Source organism: Somniosus microcephalus, chromosome 18 (genome assembly GCF_052327205.1).
Source record: "Somniosus microcephalus isolate GS21.2 chromosome 18, FLI_Smic_1.0, whole genome shotgun sequence".
Classification (NCBI taxonomy): domain Eukaryota; kingdom Metazoa; phylum Chordata; class Chondrichthyes; order Squaliformes; family Somniosidae; genus Somniosus; species Somniosus microcephalus.
Genome location: NC_141004.1, coordinates 56,989,627 through 57,002,921, shown reverse-complemented (window position 1 = coordinate 57,002,921; position 13,295 = coordinate 56,989,627). Strand labels below are relative to the sequence as shown.

The window sequence follows — 13,295 nt, the reverse complement described above, 5'->3', positions numbered from 1 at the left end:
TGATGAGTAAGTGCTGCTTGATAGCACTATCTGACATCTTCCATTACTGATGATTGAGAGTAGACTGATGGGGCAGTAATTGGCTGGATTGGATTTGTCCTTTTTTTGTGGACAGGACATACCTGGGCAGTTTTCCACATTGTCTGGTAGATGCCAGTGTTGTAGCTGTACTGGAACAGCTTGGCTAGAGGCATGGCTAGTTCTGGAGCACAAGTCTTCAGCACGACAGCCGGGATGTTGTCGGGTGTAGCCTTTGCTGTTTCCAGTGCACTCAGCCGTTTCATGATATCACATGGAGTGAATCGAATTAGCTGAAGACTGGCTTCTGTGATGGTGGGGACCTCAGGAGGAGGCCGATATGGATCATCCAATCGGCACTTCTGGCTGAAGATGGTTACAGACGCTTCTTTTGCACTCACGTGCTGGGCTCCGCCATCATTGAGGATGGGGATATTCGTGGAGCCTCCATCTCCGGTTAGTTGTTTAATTGTCCACCACCGTTCACGACTGGATGTAGCAGGACTGCAGAGCTTTGATCAGATCCATTGATTGTGGGATCGCTTGGGTCTGTTTACAGCGTGCTGACTCCGCTGTTCAGCACGCTTGTAGTCCTGTGTTGTAGCTTCCCCAGGTTGGCACCTCATTTTTAGGTATGTCTGGTGCTGCTCCTGGCATGCTCTTCTGCACTCCTCATTGAACCAGGGTTGGTCCCCTGGCTTGATGGTAATGCTAGCGTGAGTGATATGCCGGGCCATGAGGTTACAGATTGTGGTGTAGTGCAATTCTGCTGCTGCTGAGGGCCCACAGTGCCTCATGGATGCCCAGTTTTGAGCTGCTAGATCTGTTCTGAATCTATCCCAGTTAGCACAATGGTAGTGCCACACAACATGATGGAAGGTGTCCTCAGTGTGAAGACAGGTCTTAGTCGCCACAAGAATAGATGCATCTGCGACAGGTAGATTGGTGAGGACGAGGTCAAGTAGAGTTTTCCCTCGTGTTGGTTCTCTCACCACCTGCTGCAGGCCCAGTCTGGTAGCTATGTCCTTCAGGACTCAGCCAGCTCGATCAGTAGTGCTACTGAGCCAGTCTTGGTGATGGACATTGAAGTTCCCCACCCAGAGTACATTCTGTGCCCTTGGTACTCTTTCTTCCAAGTGGTGTTCAACATGGAGGAGTACTGAATCATCAGCTGAAGGAGGGCGTAATCAGCAGGAGATTTCCTTGCCCATGCTTGACCGGAAGCCATGAGACGTCCAGTTGAGCACTCCCTCCCGACTGTATACCGCTGTACCTGGTGAGACAGGACATACCATGGGATGGTGATGGAGGAGTCTGGGACATTGGCTGAAAGGTATGATTCTGAGAGTATGGCTATGCCAGGCTGTTGCTTGACTAGTCTGACAGCTCTCCCAATTTTGACACAAGTCCCCAGATGTTTGTGGGGAGGACTTTGCAGGGTTGATTGGGCTGGGTGTGCTGTTGTTGTGTCCAAAGTCGGTGCCAAAGCGGTTTTGTTACAATTGAGTGGCTTGCTAGGCCATTTCAAAGTGCAGTTAAGAGTCAGTCACATTACTGTGGGTCTGGAGTCAGATATAGGCCAGACCAGGTAAGGAAGGCAGATTTCCTTCCCTAAAGGACATTACTGAACCAGACGGGTTTTTAACGACAATCTGATAGTTTCAGGGTCAACATTACTGATGCTAGCTTTTAATTCTAGTTTTATTTAATTAACTGAATTTAAATTCCCCAGTTGCCGTGGTGGGATTTGAAATGATCTCTGGATCATTTATCCAGGCCTCTGAATTACTAGTCCAGTAACAACCACTGTGCTACTGCAGCGGTTCAAAAAGGCAGCTCGCCACCACCTTCTCAAGGGCAATTAGGAATGGGCAATAAATGCTGGCCTTGCCAACGACACCCACATCCTGGGAATTAATACATTTTTTTTTTTTAAGTTGGGTGGACTAGGGAATGGAATAGAGACATACGGGGCGGGATAGACAAGGATGGAAAATCGATTCAAGGGGTCAGCTTCCTCCCATTTGCAATCCCCATCCAACCATTCTTTTCCTCTGGTAAAGGTTGAAGTGAAATGAAGCACGGGCAGATAAGTGAGGAAAAGGAGATGATTGCCAGACTTGAAATTTTGTGCTGAAGCAGAAACCTAGTCACCTTATCGCACAGGTAGCAGAGATGTTTTAAAAAAAACATTATCAGTTGTGCACCTTTAGCGTTTTGATGTGTACTAGTGGCAAGACTAGAGAGATCATATTAGATACAAGCTCCATGTGCAAGTTAAAGTACACATCAAATGTGAAACTCTCAAACTTCTCCTGATTCAGGATACTTAATGAGGCCAAGCTGGTTAGTTTTTGTTAAAATTTAATAAGTGAATGAATAATGGATGCAGAGTGTTGTTGGATTAAGACTGGCAGAGAAAATTGAAAGAAAGTAACATGGATCAGTATTTATATAGCGCCTTTAACCTAGTAAAACGTCCCAAGGCGCTTCACCAGGAGCATTATAAACAAAATTTGATACCAAGCCGCATGAAATATTTGGGCAGATGACCAAAAGCTTGGTCAAAGAGGTAGGTTTTAAGGAGCGTCTTAAAGGAGGAAAGCGAGTTAGAGAGGCGGAGCGGTTTAGGGAGGGAATTCCAGAGCTTCGGGCCTCGGCAGCTGAAGGCATGGCCACCAATGGTGGAGCGATTGAAATTGGGGATATTCAAGAGGCTAGAATTAGAGGAGCGCAGAGATCTCTGGGGCGATTGTCAGGCTGTAGGAGATAGGGAGGGGCGAGGCCATGGAGGGAATTGAAAACAAGGACGCAAATTTTAAAATAGAGGCGTTGCTTAACCGTGAGAACAGGGGTGATGGGTGAACGAGACTTGGTGCGAGTTAGGACACGGGCAGCAGTTTTGGATGACCAAGTTTATGGAGGGTAGTACGTGGGAGGCTGGCCAGGAGTGCATTGGAATAGTCAAGTCTAGAGATAACAAAGGCATGGATAAGGGTTTCAGCAGCTGATGAGCTGAGGCAAGGACAGAGTTGGGTGATGTTGCGGAGGTGGAAATAGGCGGTCTTGGTGATGGCGCAGATATGTGGTTGGTAGTTCATCTTGGGGTTAAATATAACCTCAATGTTACAAACAGGCTGGTTCAGCCTCAGAGTTGCCAGGGAGACGGAAGGAGTTTGTGGCAGGGACCAAAGACAATGGCTTCAGCCTTCCCAATATTTAATTGGAGGAAATTTTTGCTCCTCCACGACTGGATGTCGGACAAGCAATCTGGCAATTTAGTTACACTGGAGGGGGGCATTGATTTTAAAATTTACATATGGTCTCCAAAGCTGCAGGATGCACACCGAAGTGACCCACAAAGGTTGGGCATTTCCATCCAACCGCCTTTTGATGGCGTCAATGTACTACTTGTACACTACCCTACTGAGCCACTTGTTACACTCGAGCCATTCTGATGCAGTAAGTACAATGCCATGCAAATTTCCCTTTTATTAACAAATGACTGTTTTCAGTAGATTTACACTGTTTAATCAATTGACTAAAAATGAATTTGCATGGTTTTAACTGCTAGTTTCGAACAGATTGTTTTATTCTTTGCTTTACTTTTATTTTACTTTTTTTTCCATTTACAGTGCCTTGCCCTAATCTTTATGTGAAGCTCAATGCCTTGCAATTTACACTGGATCCAGTCAGCGTGCTATGGATGAATTCCTTCTCTCTGGACCTGTATCAGACTCTACAGCAGTTCAAAGCCATCTATAAATTAAATAATTCTGTGAAAGTGGATGAACATGTTGACTTCTGTATGAATGGGCTCATGTTGAAGGTTAGTCACTGCCTAAGGTTATATTTAATAATAATAATGGGTGTATGTATTCAAGGTTTATGGAGGATATGGTGTAAAGACCTGTAGGGATATGATTTGTGTTCCACAAGGGAGCTGATGACCACTTTTGAGAGAGTTGTCAATTCTATTGTGGTCACCTCCACCAATTCTATATACATGTTTTCACAATGTATTTAATATTACAAGACTTTCATAAAGCAAACACTTCATAATACGTTCCATTTCTGTCACACTTGAACTTATCTGTTGATTATACTTGAATCCTCCCAGCCCCATCTGCAAATCACTGGCCCTCACTATGCAGTATATTACATGTATAAAATGCCATATCACTGTCCAACTCACTGAGCAGTGCTGTGCAGACATGTTGCAGTGTATATAAAAATAAAATTGAGTTGTTTTAATGAGCATAATGGTATTATGCCAGCTTTTTGTCATGTCAATTTTTCTGAGTTGACTTTTTTTTATTATTCGTTTCTGGGATGTGGGCGTTGTTGGCAAGGCCAGCATTTATTGCCCATCTCTAATTGCCCTTGAGAAGGTGGTGGTGAGCCGCCTTCTTGAACCGCTGCAGTCCATGTGGTGATGGTATTCCCACAGTGCTGTTAGGGAGTTCCAGGATTTTGACCCAGCGACGATGAAGGATCAGCGACATATTTCCAAGTCAGGATGGTGTGCGACTTGGAGGGGAGCTTGGAGGTGGTGGTGTTCCCATGCGCCTGCTGCCCTTGTCTTTTAGGTGGAAGAGGTCGCGGGTTTGGGAGGTGCTGCCGAAGAAGCCTTGGCGAGTTGCTGCAGTGCGTCTTGTAGATGGTACACACTGCAGCCACGGTACGCCGGTGGTGGAGGGAGTGAATATTTAAGGTGGTGGATGGGGTGCCAATCAAGCAGGCTGCTTTGTCCTGGATGGTGTCGAGCTTCAAAAATTTGATGTAAATGTAGAGCAGTTACGTCACTCAAATAACACCCGGTGGAAATTAGTACATGGCTAGCATAAGGAAACATGCCGAATCCATTGCTTTCCAATTGTAACGTAAAAGATGTTTAAAACTTTAAAAACAGTAAACTGCAATAATGTAGTGTTTAACAGATCCTGCGCTGGGTTTTAATCCAGTGCGACACATTAGTGTTTAATCTGCAATCATTGAACAGTTGAGGATGCCTTTTTTTCTATTACCTTTCACTGTTCAAATGCAGAGCAATTGAAGTGAAGGAAATGTCTTGGAATTGCTGCATGCTACAGGTTATAAAGGAGAGTGCCTACAAACAGGTTTTTCTTGGTTCTCTTTCCTCTGATTTTGTTTTGATCTATTGGTCAGATATTTTGTGTGGAAACTGGCCTTCAGAATTTCCCACGTGACTCCATGGGTGTATGCACCACAGGGTGAACTCTGGTTCAGTCCCTCTGGCCTGTGCTGAAGTAGCTGATTTCTGCCCAATAGACAGTGGGGTTGTTTAAATTTGTAGTGTCCCAGGGCGCAGGAGGGGGAAAATCAACCACAGGTTCTCAGGAGGGTAAAAATCAGCCGAGGTTTCTGTACTTACTGTTGACCAGCAAGCCTGCCAGGAATATGTATGTCTAATAAAAACAGAAAATGCTGGAAATACTCAGCGGGCCAGGCAGCCTCTGTGGAGAGAGAAACAGAATTAACGTTTCAGGTCGATGACCCTTCGTCACTGAGTGTGGTTTAAACAGAGTGCTGTGAGTTGGGAAAGAGTACGAGAGCGGGAGCAGTCAAACAACAACTGCAAAACCGCTAAAGTGACATCACAACCAGGGAAGGAGCTGATTGGTAAGTAGGACCTGGTGAGTATTTCTACAGTCCAGTCATTAAAGTAAAAGTAAGGTCTCTCGTTTAGAGTAAGTAGTGTTTAACGGGAAGTAAGGTCCCTAGTGTATTTAATATTCTTTATTAAGGGTAGGGCAGGGCAGCTCAGAAGCGTGGAGTGCTCCTCCTGTGCTATGTGGGAAGTCAGGGACACTTTTGGTGTCCAGGGCGAACACATCTGCAGGAAGTGTCTCCAGCTGCAGTTACTCGAAATCCGCGTTTCGGAGCTGGAGCTGCGGCTGGAGTCACTGTGGAGCATCTGCGAAGCTGAGATCTTCGTGGATAGCACGTTTAACGAGGTGGTCACACTACAGGTAAAGAGTGCACAGGCAGACAGGAAATGGGTGACTGCCAGACAGAGTAAAAGAACTAGGAAGGTAGTGCAGGAGTCCCCTGGGTCCATCTCCCTCTCCAACAGATTTTCCGTTTTGGATACTGATGGGGGAGATGGTTTCTCAGGGGAATGCAGCAAGAGCCAAGTCCGTGGCACTACGAGTGGCTCAACTGCACAGGAGGGGAGGAAAAGGAGTGGGAGAGCAATAGTGATGGGGGATTCTATTGTAAGGGGAACAGATAGATGTTTCTGTGGTCGCAGACGTAACTCCAGGATGGTATGTTGCCTCCCTGGTGCCAGGGTCACGGATGTCACTGAACGGCTGCAGGGCATTCTGAAGGGGGAGGGCGAACAGTCAGAGATCGTGGTTCACATTGGTACCAACGACATGGGTAGAAAGAGGGATGAGGTCCTGCAACAAGAATTTAGGGAGCTAGGTAACAGATTAAAAAGCATGACCTCAAAGGTTGTAGTCTCTGGATTACTCCCGATGTCACATGCTAGTGAGTATAGGAACAGGAGGATAGAGCAGATGAATGCATGCCTAAAGAGTTGGTGCAGGAAGGAGGGCTTTAGTTTACTGGATCACTGGGTCTGCTTCTGGGGAAGGTGGGACCTGTACAAGTCAGACGGGTTGCACCTGAACCGGAGCGGGACCAACATCCTTGCGGGGAGGTTTGCTAGTACTGTTGGGGAGGGGGGTTAAACTAACTTGGCAGGGGGATGGGATACGGAGTGGAGCTATTGCAGGGGGTGATGCACAGCCAAATATAGAGGAAAAAACAAGTCAGCCTGGAAGGCAGAGCAAATATGTAATGGCACGAGGGAGTATGGCAAGGCTGGATGGCATTTATTTTAATGCAAGGAGTCTTGCGAGTAAGGCAGATGAATTGAAGGTGTTGATGAACACATGGGAGTATGATATTGTTGCTATCACAGACATGGTTGAGGGAGGGGCAGGACTGGCAACTCAATATTCCAGGGTAGAGAATCTTCAGGCGAGACAGAGGGGGTGTAAAAGAAGAAGGGGTGTCGCAATGTTAATCAAGGAGTCAATTACTGCTGTAAGGAGGGATGATATCTTAGCAGGTTCCTCTAATGAGGCCATATGGGTAGAACTTAAAAACAAAAAGGGGGCAAGCACTTTGCTGGGAGTGTACTATAGGCCCCCTGATGTAAGAAAACTACTCTGCACTTGGTCTAAGCGTTAAACAGAGCTTTAATCAACTGTTTTTCAACATGGAGATCTAGCTGGGCCCTTTACTAGTTCCTGTTAAAGAATGTCCTGAGCAAGCTGGGCCCATGCCCGAGTATTTATACTCTTCCTGGACAGCGCCACCAGCAGGCCGCCCAGTATTATTTCATAAGTCATTTCCACATGAATGACAAGATTCATGTCACCCCCCAAACAGTCAGGTGGAGATAGAGGAACAGATATGTAGGCAAATCTCAGAGAAGTGTAGAAATAACAGGGTAATAATAGGGAATTTCAACTTCCCCAATGTTAACTGGGATAGTCAGAGTGTGAAAGGTTTAGAGGGTGCAGAATTCTTAGTGCATCCAGGAGAGCTTTTTGAGCCAGCATGTAGAAAGTCCTACAAGAGAGGGGGCGGTACTGGACCTAATTCTAGGGAATGTAGCCAGGCAAGTGTTAGAAGTGTTAGTAGGAGAGCATTTTGGTGATGGTGACCATAATTCAGTGAGATTTAAGGTAGTCATGGAAAAGGACAAAGATGGACCAGAAATAAAGGTTCTAAATTGGGGGAAGGCTGATTTTTAATATAATAATTCAACTTTATTGTCATTGTACAATGCACAAGTACATGAACAACGAAATGTGATCTTGCAAGCTCCCATGAGTCCAGTACAAATAACATTAACATTAAACGTAAATAGCACCGTCCTGGGAGAAGCAAAGCCGCTGCGTCTGTGCGCGCCGCCATTCCATTTCCACCATTCCTCTTGTCCGACAATCTTCAGCCCAACGCCCGGGCATGCTCACTGGCCGCCCCTCCCGGGGCTCCTTCCGTGACCTCCTTACCAACCGCCCCTCCTCGGGGCTCCTTCCGTGACTTTCTGCACCTGGTCTTCCCTGATGGTCACCCCTCCAGGTACTAACCAGGCCTGGCTCTGCTTAGCTTCCAAGCCTTGCCAGTGACCCTGTCCCTAGTCCCAGGAACAGGGATATGATATGGCAGGATCTGGCCAAAGTGGACTGGGATCAGCTAATTGTAGGAAAATCCACATCAGAGCAGTGGGAGTCTTTCAGAAAGGAAATAGAGAGAGTACAATGCCAACATGTTCCCGTAAAGGTCAAGGGTGGGACCAACAAGTCCAGGGAACCCTGGATGTCAAGGGATATACAAGAATGGATTAGGAAAAAAAGGGAGGCTTTTGGCAGATACAAAGGACTAAAAACAGTGGAAGCCCTAGAGGAGTATAGAAAGTGCAGGGGGGTACTTAAAAAAGAAATTAGGAGAGCGAAGAGGGGGCATGAAAAAACACTGGCGGGCAAAATAAAGGAAAATCCCATGGTGTTTTATAAGTATATTATGGGCAAGAGGATAACCAGGGAAAGAGTAGGGCCCATTAGGGACCAAAGTGGCAATCTGTGTGTAGAGCCGGAAGATGTAGGTGAGGTTTTAAATGAATATTTTGCATCTGTGTTCACTATGGAGAAGGACGATGTAGGCATAGAAATCAGGCAGGGGGATTGTGATATACTTGAACAAATTAGTATTGAGGGAGGAGGTACTAGCGGTTTTAGTGGGCTTAAAAGTGGATAAATCCGCAAGCCCAGACGAGATGTATCCTAGGCTGCTGTGTGAGGCAAGGGAGGAGATTGCAGGGGTTCTGACACAAATCTTCAAAACCTCTCTGGCCACAGGGGAGGTGCCAGAGGACTGGAGAACAGTTAATGTAGTACCATTATTCAAGAAGGGTAGTAGGGATAAACCAGGGAATTACAGGCCAGTGAGCCTAGTATCAGTGGTAGGGAAATTATTGGAAAAAATTCTGAGGGACAGAATTAGTCTCCACTTGGAGAGGCAAGGATTAATCAAGGGTAGTCAGCATGGCTTTGTCAGGGGGAGATCATGCCTAACCAATTTGATTGATTGAATTTTTCGAGGGGGTGACTAGGTGTGTGGATGAGGGTAGTGCAGTTGATGTAGTCTACATAGACTTCAGTAAGGCTTTTGACAAAGTCCTGCATGGGAGACTGGTCAAGAAGGTAGGAGCCCATGGAATCCAGGGCAATTTGGCACATTGGATCCAAAATTGGCTTAGTGGCAGGAGGCAGAGGGTGATGGTCGAAGGTTGTTTTTGTGACTGGAAGTCTGTGTCCAGTGGTGTACTGCAGGGATCGGTGCTGGGTCCTTTGCTGTTTGTAGTGTACATTAATGATTTAGATATGAATGTAGGAGGTATGATCAGTAAGTTCGCAGATGACATGAAAATTGGTGGAGTGGTAAATAGCGAGGAGGGAAGCCTCAGGCTGCAGGACGATATAGACAGGTTGGTCAGATGGGCAGAAGAGTGGCAAATGGAATTTAACCTTGAAAAGTGTGAGGTGATGCATTTTGGGAGGACTAACAAGACAAGGGAATACACAATGAATGGTAGGACCCTAGGAAGGATAGAGGATCAGAGGGACCTTGGTGTGCATGTACATAGATCCCTGAAGGCAGCAGGGCAGGTAGATAAGGTGGTTAAAAAGGCATATGGGATACTTGCCTTCATTAGCCGAGGCATAGAATATAAGAGCAGGGAGGTTATGATGGAGCTGTACAAAACGCTAGTTAGGCCACAGCTGGAATACTGTGTGCAGTTCTGGTCGCCACACTATAGGAGGGATCTGATTGCATTGGAGAGGGTGCAGAGGAGATTCACTTGTATGTTACCTGGGCTGGAGTGCTTCAGCTATGAAGAGAGACTGGACAGGCTGGGGTTGTTTTCCTTGGAGCAGAGAAGGCTGAGGGGGGGACCTGATTGAGGTGTACAAAATTATGAGGGGCGTAGATAGAAAGGAACTTTTCCCCTTAGTAGAGGGGTCAATAACCAGGGGGCATAGTTTCAAGGTAAGGAGCAGGAGGTTTAGAGGGGATTTGAGGAAAAACTTTTTAACCCAGAGGGTGGTTGGAATCTGGAACTCACTGCCTGAAAGGGTGGTAGAGGCAGGAACCCTCACAACATTCAAGAAGCATTCAGATGAGCACTTGAAACGCTATAGCATACAAGGCTACGGACCAAGTGCTGGAAAATGGGATTCGAATAGACAGGGCTTGATGGCCGGCGCAGACACGATGGGCTGAAGGGCCTCTTTCTGTGCTGTATAACTCTGACTCCGAGATGCTGCCTGGCCCACTGAGTATTTCCAGCATTTTCTGTTTTTATTTCAGATTTCCAGCATCTGCAGTATTTTGCTTTTGTATGTCTGTGGGCACCAGATAAGGACAGAATAGGCTTAGATTTTGTTGATCAACTGAGTTTAACCTCCCAATTTGCTTGTGTACCCCAGTAGAAGACACCACCTTCAGTAAAGGAGGTGTAAGCAGCAAAAAATAAAAGGCTGCAGGTAATCTGATTTACTGACTTGGTGCTGAAGTATTGTAGTCTAAGCCCCGTCTTATTTTTTGCTGACCGTGATCTAATGTAACTGCTAGCAACTGTACTATAAATAGCTGCCCAGGATCAGTGATTGGAAAGAGAGCAATACAAAACTTCAAAACATGCTCACTGTTGTTGCTTCATGACACTCAAAAATTGAAGGCAGCTTGTTCCTAAGGATATGTGCTTTATGTCCTGATGTCAATTAATTGCTTTTTAAATTAGTTGGTGGGAGGGGACTTTAGTGTTTGAGCATGACTGCTGCAGAACGGCACTCTTGGAGCTTTGTCTACCTAGGGTATGGGACAGGGCAAATGTCGAGTAAATATCTGCTTCTATATCTGTGTGGCCAGGTTGCACCATGTTGGGCCTGCAACTGACCACAAAGTGTGTTTTTTTTTTTAAGACATAAACTTTGACAATTAAATATTTACATTGAAGATCCATAAACACATGCAAGTGTACTTCTTTTAAAAAGGAATCAAAAACCTCTGCCCCTCACCCCTCCCCTTTTGATTTCCAATTACTATGCACCATTTGTAATCAAGCAGTTGCTTCGGACGCCATTTCTGAGCTAGCAATACAATTTGTGCAGCAACGGCCAGAGTGGATATCCTCTTCATCGTCACCGTGTTCCAGTCTCAAACCACCCTCCTGGGAAATCTACACAGACAATATACAGCACAAACATTGTACCAGCAGGGATACACCTCACTTCCACAAGTCCATTGGCAAGAAGGCTTAGGGACCACGAAGTGTGCGGCAAAGGGCGTTGCTGGAATTTAATCAGCTAAAAATATGCAGCTTGATAAAATAAACATAACATTGTCACTTATTTTGTCAAAGTATGTGATTACAGTTTTGGCGATTTGAGTTTGGTGACAGTACACTCATGTCCAGTGTGGTAGATGTAAAATGCCAATCCAAGCTTATCTCCAGTGTTTTGCTACACATTGTTAGAATATTTGTGTTGATTTATGCTTGCTTCAAAATTGGTGAATGTAGTTTGGAACTCTGAAGTAAAGGAAGACTTTCTACCTTCTGAGACAGATTTAGAGGCCGAGTTGTGTTTTCTCTTGTGGGCTGAAGAAATAAAATTGTCAATTTAAACAACTCCACTGTCCATTGGGCTGAAATCAGCTTCCAGAGGGACTGTCTGGGTACGGTAGCATAGTGATTATGTTACTGGACATGTAACCAGGAGGCCTGGACCAATGATCCAAAGGCATGAGTTCAAATGCCACCACATTAGCTGGGGAATTTAAATTCAGTTAATTAAATAAATCTGGAATTAAAAAGCTAGTATCAGTAATGGTGACTGGCTCGTCGTAAAAACCCATCTGGTTCACTAATGTCCTATACTTCACTCCAGACCCACAGACCCTTAACTGCCCTCTGAAATGGACTAGCAAGCCACTCCGTTGTAACCTTCAGTTGCTACAAAAAACAAAAATAAAACCGGCATTGACCTAGGCATTGGTTTCGGACACGACAACCGCACACCCAGCCCAGTCGACCCTGCAAAGTCCTCCTCACCAACGTCTGGAGACTTGTGCCAAAACCTCCTGCCGATGACCACCTACCACCCTCCTGATGAATGCGTATTCCTTCATGTTGAACAGCACTTGGAAGAAGCACTGAGGGCAAGGGCACAGAATATTCTGTGACTTCAATGTCCATCACCAAGAGAGGCTCGGTGGTACCAATACTGACCGAGCTGGCCTGAAGGACATAACTGGCAGGTGGTGAGAGAACCAGCACAAGGGGGAAAAACCTACTTCACCTGATCTTCACCAGTCTAACTGTTGCAGATGCATCTGTCCATGACCGTATTGGTAGAAGTGATCACCGCACAGTCCTTGTGGAGATGAAGTCACGTCTTCACACGGAGGACACCTTCCATTGCGTTGTATGGCACTACCACCGTGCTCAATGGCATAGATTCAGAGCATCTCAAAACTGGGCAACCATGAGGTGCTGTGGGCGATCAGCAGCAGCAGAATTGTATTCCACCACAATCTGTAACCTTGTGGCCCAGCATATTCCTCTACTATTGCCATCAAGCCAGGGGGACCAACCTTGGTTCAATGAAGAGTGCAGAAGGGCACCAGACGAACCTAAAAAGTGCCAACCTAGTGAACCTACAACAGGACTACATGAATGCTAACAGCGGGAGCACCATGCTATAGACAGAGCTAAAGGATCAGATCAAAGCGCTGCAGTTTTGCCACATCCAGTCGTGAATGGTGGTGGACAATCAAACAACTAACGGGAGGAGGAGGAGGCTCCATGAACATCCTCATCCTCAATGATGGCAGAGCCCAGCACATGAGTGCAAAAGACAAGGCTGAAGCGTTTGCAACCATCTTCAGCCAGAAGTGCCGAGTGGATGATCTATCTCAGCCTCCTCCTGAGGTCCCCACCATCACAGAAGCCAGTCTTCAGCCAATTCGATTCACTCTGATAGAAACATGGAAGATAGGAGCAGGAGTAGGCCATTCGGCCCTTCGAGCCTGCTCTGCCATTCAATGAGATCATGGCTGATCATCCAAATTCAGTACCCTGTCCCTGCCTTCTCCCCATATCCCTTGATCCCTTTAGCCTTAAGAAATATATCCAACTCCTTCTTGAATACATTTAATGAACTGGCCTCCAC

At 46.1% G+C, this 13,295-nt stretch overlaps 1 protein-coding gene across 3 annotated transcripts in view; it reads left to right on the top strand.

Moving 5' to 3' along the window:
• The window catches only part of bltp3a (bridge-like lipid transfer protein family member 3A), a 184,257-nt gene that overhangs the window by 121,287 nt on the left and 49,675 nt on the right, over positions 1-13,295 (top strand). For all 3 annotated transcript variants that reach the window (XM_086011508.1, XM_086011507.1, XM_086011509.1), the window contains one exon: positions 3,654-3,847. In XM_086011508.1, the coding sequence (XP_085867634.1) occupies positions 3,654-3,847 (194 nt within the window). The remainder of the gene's footprint in view (positions 1-3,653; positions 3,848-13,295) is intronic.